We start from the raw sequence: 15,611 nt of genomic DNA, 5'->3' as shown, positions 1-15,611 counted from the left end.
AAAGTAAAGTATTCAAATATAAAAATGAATATATATATTCTAGACCAGGGGCCAGGAACCATTCACCACTAATGAATGAAGTTTTATTGAAAACACAGCCATATCCATCGGTTACACATTGTCTACGACTAATTTTGAGTTACAACCCCAGAGTTGAGTGGGTGTAACAAATTACATGGTCCACAAAACCTAAAAACCTTATGATCTGGCCCTTGCAGAAAAAGTATGTCCACCCCTGAACAAGTTTTGTGTAGTATGTGTATGTATTATCTATAAGTATGAAAACCTAGCATCATCCAACCACAGATACATTAAAGAACTGAAGGAAACAATATACAAACTTAAGCTTTCATCTCTTTATTCAACAAGATGTATCTTTACCGAGTTTAAAAACAGACTGAACACCATTATCCTTCATGAATAATGCAGATAACCATTTTAAAAAGCATTTCACTTAGCTGGGTGTGGTGGCTCACGCCTATAATCTCAGCACTTTGGGAGGCCGAGGCGGGCAGATCATGAGGTCAGGAGTTCAAGACCAGCCTGACCTATATGGTAAAAACCCACTGTACTAAAAATACAAAAATTAGTCAGGCTTGGTGGCACACACGTTTAGTCCCAGCTACTCAGGAGGCTGAGGCAGAAGAATCACTTGAAGCCGGGAGGCGGAGGTTGCAGTGAGCCAAGATCACACCACTACTCCAGCCTGGGCGACAGAGCGAGACTCCATCTCCAAACAAACAAACAAACAAACAAAAAAACACTTTATTTACTGTATTGTAACATGTTTATTAAGCATGAACCCCTATCGGTACTCCTAAACTGTAAACAATGAGGAACTGAGGTGTAAAAAGAAACATATTAGGGATCATATTAATAGACAAAAACCTTTAAATTTTCTTATTGCATTTATACAATCACACAATAAGCAAAATTGAATCCTTACTAAGCAAACATTTTTGCATATACTGCCTTCTCTTTATCTTTCTGTGCCTTTATCTTTTGTTTGACTTTCAGCAATTCTGCCTGGATAGCTGCAAAATAAATATGCAATATGAGTTTTTTTCTCAAAACATCCCCAAAATTATGGTAACTTAACAGTTTTAACATGTTAACTCCCCCTTGAAAAAAATTCTTCATAAAGTCACTAAGCCCTAGTAACAGAAAATCTGAACAATCACACACAGAAATGAAGCCTAATTTTAGAGGACTGTCAACTGAGAGAACTCAAGTACATAAAAATTTGCCTTCTCCCTCTACCTTAGAGAACAGTAACTGCCTCCTTATTTCATTTCAGTAATAAGAAACCAAAGACATTTTTCAATATCCAGATCTAGTGTTGGTATTCATCGTTGGTTTACTTGAAAAACAAGCTTATTTTTGTTAAAGTTTACTAAAACACATAACCAGTACTGTGATACTAAGGTTGCGGCCACATTCAGCTTAAAGAATGGTCCCAGATGTTAAATTTACCATGAATACTGTGCCTTTCAATGCCGAGCTCTCAACTAGAATAACCAGAATGGAAACAGAGTCTCAAATAATACCATAAAACAAACAGTATCTGACATGTAAAAAACTACAGAGATGATAACTTGGATAACAATGTGAAAAACTAGTATATTCTTGAGTGGGAGTAGAATGTAAGCTCTTTGAGGGCAGGGACTTGACTGTCTTGTTCACTGGTATATGATAATGCCTGTCCCAGCAGCAGGTATTCTGTAATATGTGTTGAACAAACATCTAAAATCTGGCAAACTGAACAATGGTTCCTGAGGATACGTTTTTAAATAACAAAATTAACTTTCACTATAAAAACTGCCAACTTACCTTTATCTTCTGGTGCTATCTCCTGAGCTTTTTTAAGATCAGCCTTTAATTGGAAAAAAACATTTAAGCGTATGATTTATAAAGGTAGTTGTCTGTTTTAAAAAATTAAACACTTCAAACAAAATTTACCAATGCTTGATCATATTCTTTTAATCCTTGCCATCCTTGAGCTCTTCGGTACAATGCTTTGGTATTTGATGGGTCTATTTCAAGAGCCTATAAAAAACGATAAAGCTAGTATTTATATCAAAGTATTAAGTATTAAGCTTGTATGCTAGATCTCAACTCACTGCCTATCAACTCCAAATCCATCCTTCACTGCTCTGTGAAAATGGAGCTGAAACCTGCAAACACCTCTCCTCTGCCAGTGGGCACAAAGTTTTGTCAGTAGAGGGCACTAAATGGACATGGAGGAGAAAGACATTTCTCTACCAGTTTCCAATATGCTTCTCTCATACCATGTTTCAATCTCCTGAATGGGCCTGAACTAACACTTAGAAAAGAAAATCATTTTGAAGAAAAATTTGTATATACTCATACTTGAATTATAGATATTTTAGGAACAATAACTTTTTATAACTCTTAAAATATCTTTCTTAAATTGTTTTTTTAAGACAGGATGTGGCAGGCTGGAGTGCAGTGGCCTGATCACAGCTCACTGCTGCCTCGAATTCCCAGGCTCAAGTGATCCTCCCACCTCAGCCTGAGTAGCTGGGACTACAGGTATGTACCACCACACTAGGCTAATTTCTTTCTTTAGAGATGGTTTCACCATGTTGCCCAGGCTGATATCAAACTCCTGGGCTCAAGTGATCTACCCACCTTGGCATCCCTAAGTGCTGGAATTACAGGCATGAACCACCCTACTCAACCTTGGTCTTTTCTTACAAAAGGTCTTTTAACCTAAGGACTTTATACATTAGGTCTACCCCCGGAACAAACATATTAAAATTATCTTTTGTTTATTTAACATCTTGTAAAGGCCAATACTGAGATTTTATTATCTGCCTCACAGGTCAAAAAGAGATGCTGGGTGCAGCGGCTCAGAACTGTAATCCCAGCACTTTGGGAGGCTGAGGTGGGTGGACAGCTTGAGCTCAGGAGTTAAGAGACCAGCCTGGGCAACATGGCAAAAACCCATCTCCATAAAAAATATAAAAATTAGCTAGGTATGGTGGCGAGTGCCTGTAGTCCCAGCTACTTCGGAGGCTGAGGTGGGAGGATCACCTGAGCCCCGGAGGTTGAGACTGCAGTGGGCTGTGACCACACCACCACATTCCAGCATGGGTGACAGAGCAAGACCTCTTCTTAAAAAAAAGAAAAGGAAATTCAGAGTGAAGAACCATCTTTTCTTTTGGTTAACTTTTTTCCTCTGTTGTATGCTCCCTTCTAAATGTATTCCTATCCCTTATTCCACCTACCCTACCAAATTAGGATCCCATTTTAGTTCTTCTTTCTCTGAGCATAGCTAGTCTAGGAACATGGCATAATACATAAAATTCTTAAAATGTTTCATTGGAAAACTTTTCAAACTATATAACAGGAAAGAGAACCGTAGTTGCTCTATTTGAGGAAGGTAAAGCTGCTACCTTTCTAGCTTTGTCAATTAGCATACCTGGATGGCCCTCCTAAAAATGAATGACCTGTTCCAATAGTACCCATTCTCCATACACAAGTTTTGATGAACTTAAATTGAAACTGCCCCCCTCCTATCCTGATCACTTATTAAGCTGCTTGAGGGTATGGATCTTTTAAATTAAAATAGCTAGTCTCTATCAGGTGCTTAAAATGTGCACACTAAATGCTTCACATTATGTTATATAAACTTCTATAACCACTCCATAAGGTAGGCAAAATTAACAATTTACTCAAGGACTACAAAGCAAGTTAGTGAGTAGCAGAGATCTAATTTCTGAAAAAAGCCTGTTGGGCACAGTGGCTCACAGCTGTAATCCCAGCACTTTGGGAGGCTGAGGCAGTGGATCACCTGAGGTCAGGAGTTTGGAAACCAGCCTGGCCAACATGGCAAAACCCTGTCTCTACTACAAATAAAAAAATTAGCCAGGCGTGGTGGCGTGCGCCTGTAATCCCAGGTACTCGGGAGGCTGAGGCAGGAGAATCACTTGAACCCAAGAGGCAGAAGTTGCAGTGAGCCAAGGTCATGCCACTGCACTTCAGCCAGGGCAACAGAGCGAGACTCCATCTCAAAAAAAAAAAAAAAAAAAAAAAAAAACAAGAAAAAAGCCATGCCTGACTGACTCCATAACGCACATTCTTAATCATTCCTGGCTTTGTCTTCCGATGCCTAACATATAATAGGTGCTCTTAAGTGAATACATGAGCTGATGATGTATGTGCTTTGAGAAAAAAAGGTAAGGATCTTCATAGCTGTTAAGTGACATAGTTATAAGTAAAATGAATGGAGAGAAAAAACTGAGGGTCCAAAATATTTAGAACCAAAGTGTTTTCTTAAGCCTCATTAGGTTCTACCAATAAGATATATTCATCTATATATAAATTGTTACTATTCAAACTAAGTCATAATCCAACTTATTCAAAAAGTTCAAGATCAAACAGACTTACCTCCAAACAACTGTCAATTGCTTCCTGCCAATTTGACATCTTCAGTTTACAAGCACCAATATTCAGTACACAGCTTAAAGCTATAGGTTGCAGCTTGGCTCTATCTGCTATCTCGATAACAGCCTTTGAACTGTCAACATATCTGCAGAATGCATTAATTAAAGCAGTATGAAAGGCCATATAAACAAGAGTTACTCTTCTTCTCTATGTCCAGAAGTGTTATGTCATTTCTGACATAAAAAGCTCTAAAAATGCAAATATTAATAATCATAATGATCACAATTTTATTGCTTATTTTTCTTAAGAAGGCTTACTTATTTCTGTTCCAACTTTTTTTCCCAAAGTGTTCAAAGAGGCCAGTTTAAGACCAATTCCCAAATCTAATTATGCACTAGTAACACTTTTCTATTTTTAAAACTCGGGTCCTATGTACTTTCCAACATAATTATGTTTGGAACCAGGATTCTCATAACAGGAGAAGGGAATTCATATTGACTTTGCACTGTCCCTGAAAAGGGCCCAGAAACTGAGCCCACCTGCCCCCCGGAATTTGGTTTCTAAAGTTTCCTTTCTCTGAAAGAAATCAGAGGTGCTTGGAGAAACTGCCACATCAGATCTGAAAGCAAGGTAAGATGAGCTTGGAACATCTTGTGCAAAAAAGCAAGTGCTCACAGACTAAGAGGAACATGCCAAAGGAAAGGGGCCTTCCACTGAACAAATTTGGAACCCTGAAAAAGGATGATGGTAATATACTGTACTAACAAACAGAATTGAAAACTACCCATAACATATCCTTCTAGTCCTTGCTACTTGGGAGGTTGAGGAGGGAGGATTACTTGGGCCCAAAAGTTCAAGACCATCCTGGGCAATATAAGGAGACCTTGTTTCTATAAAAGGAAAAAAAAAGAAAAAAAAAAATATCCACAGGTCTATAGTGATACTTAAAAAATATGCGGGAGGTTCTTGCAAACAGAAAAATGCTAGTTAATAACTGTATGATCATAAAATTAGAAGATCGGTATGATAACAGATGCAGGCATGGATTTTCATTGATGCCAAGATCCACTGTGTGAAAGGTTGTTGGGGACTGGATATTCACACAATTTCACAGTACCACCTCAGACTACATAACAAATGCTTCTGGCTGACATTACTTTAACCACGTGTACAAACTCAAACAGGCCAAAGCGAAATGTGTCTTCAAGATGTGATATCACAGGTAATATAAAACAACACCCACCTAAGTCTTCTTGCAAAAATATTTCACCTCAAACTAATCTTAAGGAAACAAACACATACAGATGGAAGTTTATAAAAACTGACTTGGACTCCACAAAAATGTAAATGAGTAAAAAACCAGGGGAGGTAGGAAACATAGGTAACTAAAGAGAATACAACCAAATACAACACATACTCTTAGTTTGGACCCTGGATTTTTCTAAAAAAATTAAAACAACTGGGGAAGTTGGAATATGGAATACATATTTATTTTCTTTTTAAGACAGACTCTCATTCTGTCACCCAGGCTGGAGTGCAGTGACATGATCTCGGCTTGCTGCAACCTCTGCCTCCCAAGTTCAAGCAATTCTCATGCCTCAGCCTCCCAAGTAGCTGGAGTTATAGGCGTTTGCCACCAGGCCAGGCTAATTTTTGTATTTTTAGTATAGAGGGGGTTTCATCATATTGGCCAGGCTGGTCACAAACTCCTGACCTCAGGTGATTCGCCTGTCCATCTGCCTCCCAAAGTGCTGGGATTACAGAGATGAACCTAAATATGGATTACATGTTATCCATCAATATTATTTTGGAGTGTTTTAATGGCATTGAACTTATGTAGAACGTCTTTGTTTCTTAGGAAATACATGCTGAAAAACTTAGGATAGAGTATCCCAGTGTCAACAACTTCCTATCAAAATAGTTCCGTGAAAACAAAAACAGCAAAAGTTAAAAATTGGTAAATGTAAGTGAAATCTGTGAGTAATTATGTACTACTCTTTCAACTTTTGTCTTTTGAAATTTTTCAAAACAAGCTGAGGGGAAAAAAAAAATGCAACTATTTCAGCACACCTGGTTATTCCACAAGTAATTTGCAAAAATATAATGAGCAATTCTTAATTTTAGTTTATAATTCAATTTATGATTTCTTAAAAATAATTTGTTAGAAATAATATTACCTTATAATTTGTTAGAAATAATATTACCTTAAAACTTTTGCATATTTTTTAATGGCCATCTCCCAGTTCTGGGATTTGAAAAAAGTATTTCCAATGTTTTTTAAGTCTTCTGTTATTAATAAAATTTTATCTACCTGTATAAAAAAATAAATGTTGGGTTTTAGTAAGTAATGTGGTTTAATGCTAGATTCTATCACATGAGAGACTGACACAGAAACTCAAACTTTTAGTATTTTTATTAAATATTAAATACTAATATAAAAATATTTATATTTTAGTAAAAATATAAATATTTTTACTTATTTAAGTAATTAAAGTTTGACTAATCTGAAAGTACTTACGTCTTTTAAGTCTATATCCGCATCCTCAGGGAAATCTGGATGACTGTCGCCAGAGCCATCTTTTGGGAATATTCCCCAATCATCTCCTTCCTTCAATTCTCCACATTCTGCAATAACGCACAACTGTAAAAATAACCCTAAATTGTAGAAGTGCACTATCATAATAATGAGAAATAAAAGCTATACAGCTGAAATCGTGTGCAACACTGTCCAATTCACAGATTTATGTGAGAAGGCTTATTTATCTGCTAGAATTACTATAATGCTGTTTTCATACATTCCAACTATGTAATATACGACAGTGTCAGTATTTACATAAGGGTTTCATTGTCATTCGGGAGCTCAATAAACACAGAATAAGTTGGCAATTTTAACACTGTCTATGTAAGTGGCGTTAGGTGGGGCATGAGCTTTCTTCCGGTTTACTATGATTCTTGTCATACACTGAGTGACAGCCTACCTCCTACAAGTAATTGAGCTTCCAACTCCCACTCACAACCCTGTCACTTAGGCTGGGTAGTATTACAGTTGTTTGGAGTTTTTTTTTAATTTTTTTTTAAATAGAGACAGAGTCTCACTACATTACCAAGGCTGGTTTGGAACTCCTGGTCTGAAGTCTTCCCACCTCAGCCTCCCAAAGTGCTGGGGATTATAAGCATGAGTCACCATGCCCAGCCAATATTATGGTCATTTTGATTCACAGACATTTAGTACACAAGGGTCTTCAGAGATAATCTAGTCTAAACCCATAAGTAATTTAGACAGGATGAGAAAACAGGTGTGGAAAAGTTAAGTAACAAGGTCAAGGCCAACCCTCTGGTTAATACTACAATCCAGACAAGATTTTAGGTTTAGTATCCTCATTCTACTATGTACTACTAAACATACTGACGCAAAAGTTTTGCAGGTATAGGAAGACTTAATGTAAACTACCAAAGATCACCAACATGAAAGCTGAAATAATAAAAATCTCCTTTAAAACTACCCTAATTATCTTTCCCATTATAGAAAATTTAAAAAATTAAAAAGTGGCAGATCCAGGCTCCTCTACCCAAAACTATTATAACATTTTTCCAGCTAATAATCACCTGATCCTTTTACTTACATTTCTTTTAGATAGCAACTAAGAGGCCAGGCACAATGGCCTAAGCCTATAATCCCAGCACTTTGGGAAGCCAAGGCAGGCGGATCATGAGGTCAGGAGTTCGAGACCAGCCTAGCCAACATAGTGAAACCCCATTTCTACTAAAAACATAAAATTAGCCAAGTGTGGTGGTGCACGCCTGTAATTGCAGCTACTAGAGAGGCTGGGGCAGGACAATAGCTTGAACCCGGGAGGCAGAGGTTGCAGTGAGCCAAGATCCCGCCGCCAAAGCACTCCAGCCTGGGCAACAGTGCAAGACTCCATCTCTTTTTAAAAAAAAAAAAAAGACAGCAACTAAGATAAGTGCGTTTCACTGTAACTTTTTACTTACTTTGGCAGGTTTTTCACCTTTCACTTCTACGTTTTCCAATATCCTTGCCACTCCTATTCCTTTAATTACTTGGCCAAACACCACATGTTTCCCATCCAAATGAGGAGTTGGAACTGTTGTGATAAAAAACTGAGAACCATTTGTGTTGCGGCCTGCATTTGCCATGCTCAGTAAACCCTCCCGATCATGCTGTAGAAATAAAAAGCATTAAAAGAAAACCAAGGTCAGACATGTTCTTTCTGAACCGTTTGTTAGTCTGAATTGTTCTTTTACTGAACGTAAAACTGGGGTGGACTATATTACTATTTAGATCAAACTTTACATTTTTTTACTTTTCACTTTAAAAATTTTTAAAGTACTTTTTACTTCTTGTAAACTGCAACCTTTAATGCACAAAACATAGAGCATTTAGTCGCTTTTTAAACTTTTAAAAAAATCTTATGAAAGTAAATAAGGTAACAGAAAAAACAGTCAGGGGGAGGGTTATTTCTAACTTGGTCATGAGAAAATATTTATACTTCATCTTTAAGAAGAAGATGCAGCATTAAGAAACTCTTATATTTTGTCCTTTTTATGATGGGCATTCTTTTTTTCTGGGAAGACCTGAATAGCCTTTTAAGTTCATAAATATGCCTACATTATGAGTCTTCCTTTACACATCAATAAACTGGGAACAATAATGGGATACTGAATTCACCCAAGACATTCAGTTTGGTACTTTCCTAATCTCAAAAGAATCTAAATCATATGGGATTTGGGTTAGGTTTTCATCCCAGGTGAATCACTTCTTCAGAGAGTGCTCAAAAGAAACTGCTGCATATATCTGAAATCCAAATTCTACTCTGGCATAATCCTGTCAAAGATTCTATGAAACCCAATTTCTTAATCTTTTCACTTTATCTCCTAGGCTTTCTAAATGTATTCCTTGTTGGTGCATGCACCGTAACTCTGATATTACATGTCTCATGACATCCCTACCCCACTGAAATGCCTTTTACTCCCCTCAATCTAAATCAAATCCAGAATTCAAGGCCACCAAGTGTATAGAAAGCAAGAACCATGTGTCTTTTCTATAGGCTCATTTCTCTGTATCAATGTGATCATCACATAACCTTTAGTTTTCATCCTTCTGGTAGCTTCCTTTGGTACAATAGTAAGTAGAACTTTATTTCCTCAACGGCTCATTGCCTTTGTCTTTCCTCACCCATGTCCCTTTTTTAATTCTGCATCAATACTATAGGTCCTGCCTAAGCAAATTTCAGCCATGTTGCCACTTTGCGAGACCCAGTCTACACAGCCTAAGTAGCCATTCCTCCTCAATGACTTCTGTAATAATTTGGACTGCATAAATCACATCTTTTTCCTACAGTACAAATAGTATGTATTAGCAATGTTATACAAACAAGGATATTCAATAAATTTAGCATTTATTTATATACTATTATTCTCCAATAGTCCCATGTATTTTAATTTTGCTTCTGAGGTAGGATTATGGATTCCTTGTCATCAAGGCCTTTCAGTTTTATAAACCCTTTGGTGCCAGTGACGGTGCTGCACACAGAGATGCAGTCAATAAATACTGGCTGGAAGACTGATGACATTTTTTATCCTAATAAGCTTGTTCATATTCCTTATTTCCAAAAATATCACTTTATCGTTGTACTTACATGTCCACTCCTATAACCTGAATGATGTAATATACCCCAGTTACACCTTGTGACAACAAAGATAAGAAGGCACAGGCACCACTAAAGTCCTTTAGGAGCTTGGACATTAACTATATGTGCTAGTTTCCAAAGCCCCTCCAACCTGGATATTAGTGATGATTTTGTTGCTCTTCAAATTCAAGGATAAAGATGTACAAGTTACCATCCTTCCAGCAATGAAAACATTTTTCCTGGAAACAATTTTGCCAGATGTTAGTGGCACTTAAAAACTCATTGGCTTAACTGAAGCATATAAAAACTGGATCACAATGAAATAGTGCTAAATAAAATCATTACTGAATAAAAACTTTTCCATATTAAAGAACCTATTTACAAAAGTGGAAATGGAAAAACCTAAGCACACTTCAGACATTTTTTGGTGTCTTACTCCAACAAGTATTCCAGATATATAACAATCTTTTTATCAGCAATGACATGCATTTTCTCTACTTTACCTTATAATGGAAATTTTCATCTTCAAATTTTTCACCATAAATACTTTCTCCACCTGTCCCATTCTGATTTGAGAAGTCTCCACCCTGGATCATAAATTTTTTAATAACTACAAAAAAGGAAAATGGCTATTAGTGACTGAGACACGGATGCGTTTGGCAATGCTCACTCATAAATATGTGCAGACTGCTTCCTAGTGCATGACTCTAGGCATGTCACTCTCCTGTTTCTTTCCCCACCCATCCCCACAACTCCAAACTCAAGGATTTTCACCATTGGAATCCAAACCACTTTCACTGCCTGATCCCTGCTAACATTCAGAAAATCAGTTCAAATGATACTTCCCCTATAAAACTGTCACTGAATCCCCAAAGCTGTATCTCCTAATTTTTCTCCCATAGTATCTTGACTCTGCCTCAGTAACATACAGCATTATGATCTGCCCCTTCCAGCAAACAGTGAACTCGTTAAATACAGCAACTATATTGTTTTACATCCTTGTAACTATATGCATGTGCACATATCAGTCACTCAGTAATGTCTGCTGAAAAAAGACCAATTATTTCCAATAGATTTGTTCTACCCTAACGGAAAATTTTCAGCAAATACATCACTTTGTGTCAAAAGTTGCCAAGATCGCTTCCATGTCCAGAGAACCCTAGAGCTCACGAGAATCAGCATTTGGTTGTATCACAGTGGTAAAGATACACAGCGGGATAAGGGAAGACAAAGGCAGAGTCTGGAGAAATCCATATGCATGCTTCCCTGTGCTTTCTCCCTCCCATGAAGTGCCACAGAACACACGCTTCCCCCAGCAACAGAAATGCAGCAACATGTACACAACAGTTCTCCCCAGGAGAGCCAATTAGAGACTCAGCACCCAAGGTATTTATCAGGCACACTCTACCTAGCATGTACCAAAATTCCAGACTCCCCAAAAGAAAGCAGATGTTCATGTTTGTACAAATAGACTAGGCATAGTAAATCTCCCTTACTATCTAGGAAATGGTTCAAGTATCAAGTTCCCTGACTCCAGCCAAGTGCTACTCTTGTAGGCAGACCTAAGGATAGCAGTCTCACGCTTGCTATGTTAAATATTTTCTGCATATACTTTATTAGCATATTTCAGGTTTTTATTTAAAATGAAAGTAAATAGTTTAAATACTTTTTTTTTAATGTTAATTTTTTTTTTTTTTTTTGAGATGAAGTGTCGCTCTTGTTGCCCAGGCTGGAGTGCAATGGCGCAATCTCAGCTCACTGTAACCTCTTCCTCCTAGGTTCAAGCGATTCTCCTGCCTCAGCCTCCAGAGTAGTTGAGATTATAGGTGCCCGCCACCATACCTGGCTAATTTTTGTATATTTAGTAGAGATGGGGTCTCACCACATTGACCAGGCTGGTCTTGAACTCCTGACCTCAGGTGATCCACCTAACTTGGCCTCCCAAAGTGCTGGGATTACAGGAGTGAGCCACTGCACCCAGTCATAATTTTTTTCTTAATAAACCATTTTTTAAAATGTTGTTCATGTGATTATTGCTTATTTGCCTATTTATTAAAGAAAGATTTCCTGAGTTCCTGTTCAATAACTGTATTAGATGGTGAAAACATATAGTTCTTGAACTCATGGAGCCTGCAGTCTATTGGGGGAACCATTATCACGAAACAAAGGTATGACTGATTACAAAGTGTGATAAGAAGTATGAAATGGCATATTTTTATTACATTATCACCTGTGTGCCCAAAACACTGAATCTTCAAATCTGCTGCCTTCTCAAGCACTCATGCCCAATAATTAAACACAACATTTTTGTCACCAGGCAATGAAGCTACTTAAGGTCAGTTTACTGTGGCCTTCCTTTCTCAATCAAATCATCTTAGAGCGAAGGAGAGTGAGAGAACCTGTAAAGCTGGGGAAGTCCATTCTCTAAGATAAACCTAGTACCATAAGTAATTCCACCATGCACAGCCTAACCTTTATGAAACTGAGTTACTCAGATGTGGAAGCCAATAGTACTTTTTAACCTTCACTTCCTACTCAGTGTTTTCTTCCCAGACTCCTAAAGAATAGGACTTGCCTACATGAAAAATAATAAGATTCAGAAAATTTATACATACTTCGATGAAAAGGGCATCCTTTGAAATGGAGAGGTTTTCCAGTCGTGGGTCCAATGCCTTTTTCTCCTGTACACAGTGCACGAAAATTTTCCGCAGTTTTGGGTACAATATCTGCAAACAATTCTAAGACAATTCGACCCACTAAAAGAAAAGAAAATCTTGTCAGTTTGCAAAACAACCAAACAGGCAAATGATAAAAGGAAGGTTGGTATAGCAGATCAATCATGAATTACCAAGTTCCCTTTTATTGTCATTTTCTTTTTCAATTTCAAGAACACATTGTTATTAACTATAGTCACTATGTTATACTATAGATCTCTTGAACTTACTCCTGCTTTCTAACTGCAATTAGGTCTCCTGTAATCAGCATCTATCCAATCACTGAAGTCCACCATTCCATTCTCTAATTCAAGGTCAACTTTTTTAGAATCCACATATAAGTGAGATCATGCAGTATTTGTCTTCTCGTGCCCAGCTTATTTGATGTAACATAATGTCCTCCATGTTAATTCATGTCGTCAAAAGTAACAAGATTTCATTCTTTTTTATGGGTGAATAGTACCCCATTGTGCACATATACCACATTTTTTTTAAAAAATCCATCTGTAGATGGAAACTTAGTTTGATTCCATTATCTTGGCTATCATGAATAATGTTGCAATGAACATGGGAGTGCAGATACCTCTTTGACATACTAACTTCACTTCCTTTGAATATACTCACTATTAGAATTAGTGAACCTTAGTGGCATTCTCCTAATATTCAAATTTAGTCTGTCTACTGTCATATATGTATGTAAACAGATTTGAAACATCATACAAAGGATCATAACCAATTATACTAACCAGAAAATTGGCACCATGTAATGGATATATTAAATACAAATAGATTTAAATCTGGAGTTATTTCTTCAAGAGGTACTGAGAATTTCCAATCATCAAGCAACCAACAGGAGAAAATGAAACAGCGTTTGGGAAATCGGACTGGCCACGTGTTATGTATACCTGCAGCCTTTGGGCTCTGTGCAAACTGCCTAGTGCAGCCTCTGAAGCAAAAGCTGTAAAAGTTCCTCCTGTGGATAGCACCTAAGACAGGTGAGAACAAACCTAGCCATAGCTAGTTGCAACAAACTGAATAAACGTGTAAACGTGTATGTGTCCTGTACATCCATTCAAACACACTGCATGGTCAGCAATTCTAACATGTTCCCGAACAAGGCCAATCCAGTTACAAAACAACACGCTCCCTATTCACCAGGCATTAGGTAACTTCTGAGCGGCTATGTAACCTAGGCAACATCACTACGTTGAGCGCATTTTTCCAGCGGCAAATAAGAGAAAATGTTTGCCCACCTGAATGGTCCTCTAAGTTAAGAATCAGTAATAAGGCAAAAGCTATGAGCAAACAAGTCCCTTTAACGTATAAATAACACAGCAGGTGCCGATATATTATCTCATGTGGCAAACACAGTTCCCTGGGGCCCAGCAGACAAATATCCCAGTATATGTCTTCCGAACTGTCTCACTGTAAACATAAAATAATCTTATTTCATGCTAACACGGCGGTGCAAAGGTGGCGTGGAGGTGCAACCAAATCAGGAAAGGCAAACCTAAAGGCCACGAGTCCCAAACTAGAAATTTCCAGAAACTTCGGCACGACCGATGGCACTGATACAAGGGCGCTGAATCGATCTAGCCCTAGGTGCCCGGGCCTGTCCCGGCGTACCAACCTGGGCAGCCTAGGCTGCCTCCGCGATACTGAGCAGCCACCGGCCGGAGCCTCAATCTAACCTTGGAATCCCCCAAATCCCGGGAACCCCCGCCTCCTCCCGGCCTTTCAGCGAGCGTCAGACTCCGCTCACCTCGCTCCCCTCCGATGTCCACGTCAAAGAAGACTCGAGGGTTACTGGGGTTGGAGGGCTTGGCTTGGGGGGACGGGTGCGACATCTCGACTTGCAGACGCGTTTGCAGGCAGGATCCGCAAACCTCGTGGCAGCCCGGCAGCTCTAACTGTAACGCTCCGGTCCCCCGCCAGAGACTGGTTGCGACGCTGGCCGGCCACTTCCGGCGCGAGGCCCGGAAGCCGCGACCTGACTTCCGGCACCGCCCCACTCCGCCGCGCGGAGTTTCAAGGCGCCTGAGTGAGTCGTGTGCCCTTCGCCCGCTCTCCCTTGCTTCTCATTATTCTTCTCGCTTGTGTTTCATTGACTTTCCTACCATCGTGGCGTAGGGCTTTAGGGTCAGCCCCATGCCAGCTTCAGCTCTGCCACCAAGTGGGGTGTGACTTCTCTGAAACTCAGTTTGCTCGTCTAGAAAAAGAATAAAAACGCTGACCTTGGAAGGTCGTTTTGAGGATTAAAGACATGAATCAGTATAATGCCTGGCACAAACTGGTGGTTCCCAGCCAATAGAAGCCTTATTATTGCCATGTCGTTAAAATTTGATCTTCACATTACAATGTAACTGATACGGGTTAGACTAAACGCTCCAAACAGCTAAAGCTGAGAGTCCAGAAGAGAGCAGCTTTTGATTCCCGATAAAACTGTATTTGGCCGGGCACGGTGGCTCACGCCAGTAATCCCAGCACTTCAGGAGTTTGAGGCGGGCGGATCACGAGGTCAGGAAATCGAGACCATCCTGGCCAACATGGTGAAACCCCGTCTCTACTAAAATACAAAAAATTAGCCGGCCGTAGTGGTGCGTGCCTGTAGTCCCAGCTACTCGGGAGGCTGAGGGAGGAGAATTGCTTGAAAACGGAAAACAGAAGTTGCAGTGAGCCGGGATTGCACCACTGCACTCCAGCCTGGCAAGAGAGCCAGACTCTGTCTTGAAAAAAAGAAATCGGAAAAAGTAAAAGTTAAATTACATGTATAACTAGGTACTCATAAAAAAAAACCAATTTGTTGGCAGGGCACGGTGGCTCATGCCTCTAATCC

General features: G+C 38.9%; 1 protein-coding gene across 1 annotated transcript; it reads right to left on the bottom strand.

The window, feature by feature from the left end:
- Nucleotides 1-334: 334 nt before the first annotated feature.
- On the bottom strand, nt 335-14,750 carry PPID (peptidylprolyl isomerase D). Its single transcript, XM_032248560.1, has 10 exons — nt 14,538-14,750; nt 12,677-12,817; nt 10,565-10,671; nt 8,404-8,592; nt 6,929-7,051; nt 6,615-6,721; nt 4,414-4,555; nt 1,960-2,046; nt 1,831-1,873; nt 335-1,034 (listed from the first exon to the last, which is right to left on the bottom strand). The coding sequence occupies exons 1-10, from the start codon at nt 14,620-14,622 to the stop codon at nt 946-948; spliced, it is 1,113 nt and encodes a 370-aa protein (XP_032104451.1). The 5' UTR covers nt 14,623-14,750; the 3' UTR covers nt 335-945.
- Between the last annotated feature and the right edge of the window lie 861 nt (nt 14,751-15,611).

This window comes from Sapajus apella, unplaced genomic scaffold (genome assembly GCF_009761245.1).
Source record: "Sapajus apella isolate SASKATOON/1434 unplaced genomic scaffold, GSC_monkey_1.0 scaffold67, whole genome shotgun sequence".
NCBI lineage: Eukaryota > Metazoa > Chordata > Mammalia > Primates > Cebidae > Sapajus > Sapajus apella.
Note: the sequence above shows the minus strand (reverse complement) of the source record. Positions and strands in the feature narration are given on the sequence as shown.

Bases quoted from the DNA above. Each gene is read 5' to 3' on its own strand.
- PPID (XM_032248560.1), bottom strand. From the start codon at position 14,622: ATGTCGCACCCGTCCCCCCAAGCCAAGCCCTCCAACCCCAGTAACCCT. The intron at 10,672-12,676 runs GTATGTATAAAT...CCTTTTTTGTAG, and splicing joins AGGATGCCCTTTTCATCGAA to TTATTAAAAAATTTATGATC. The intron at 6,722-6,928 runs GTAAGTACTTTC...TTTTTTATACAG, and splicing joins CGGATATAGACTTAAAAGAC to GTAGATAAAATTTTATTAAT.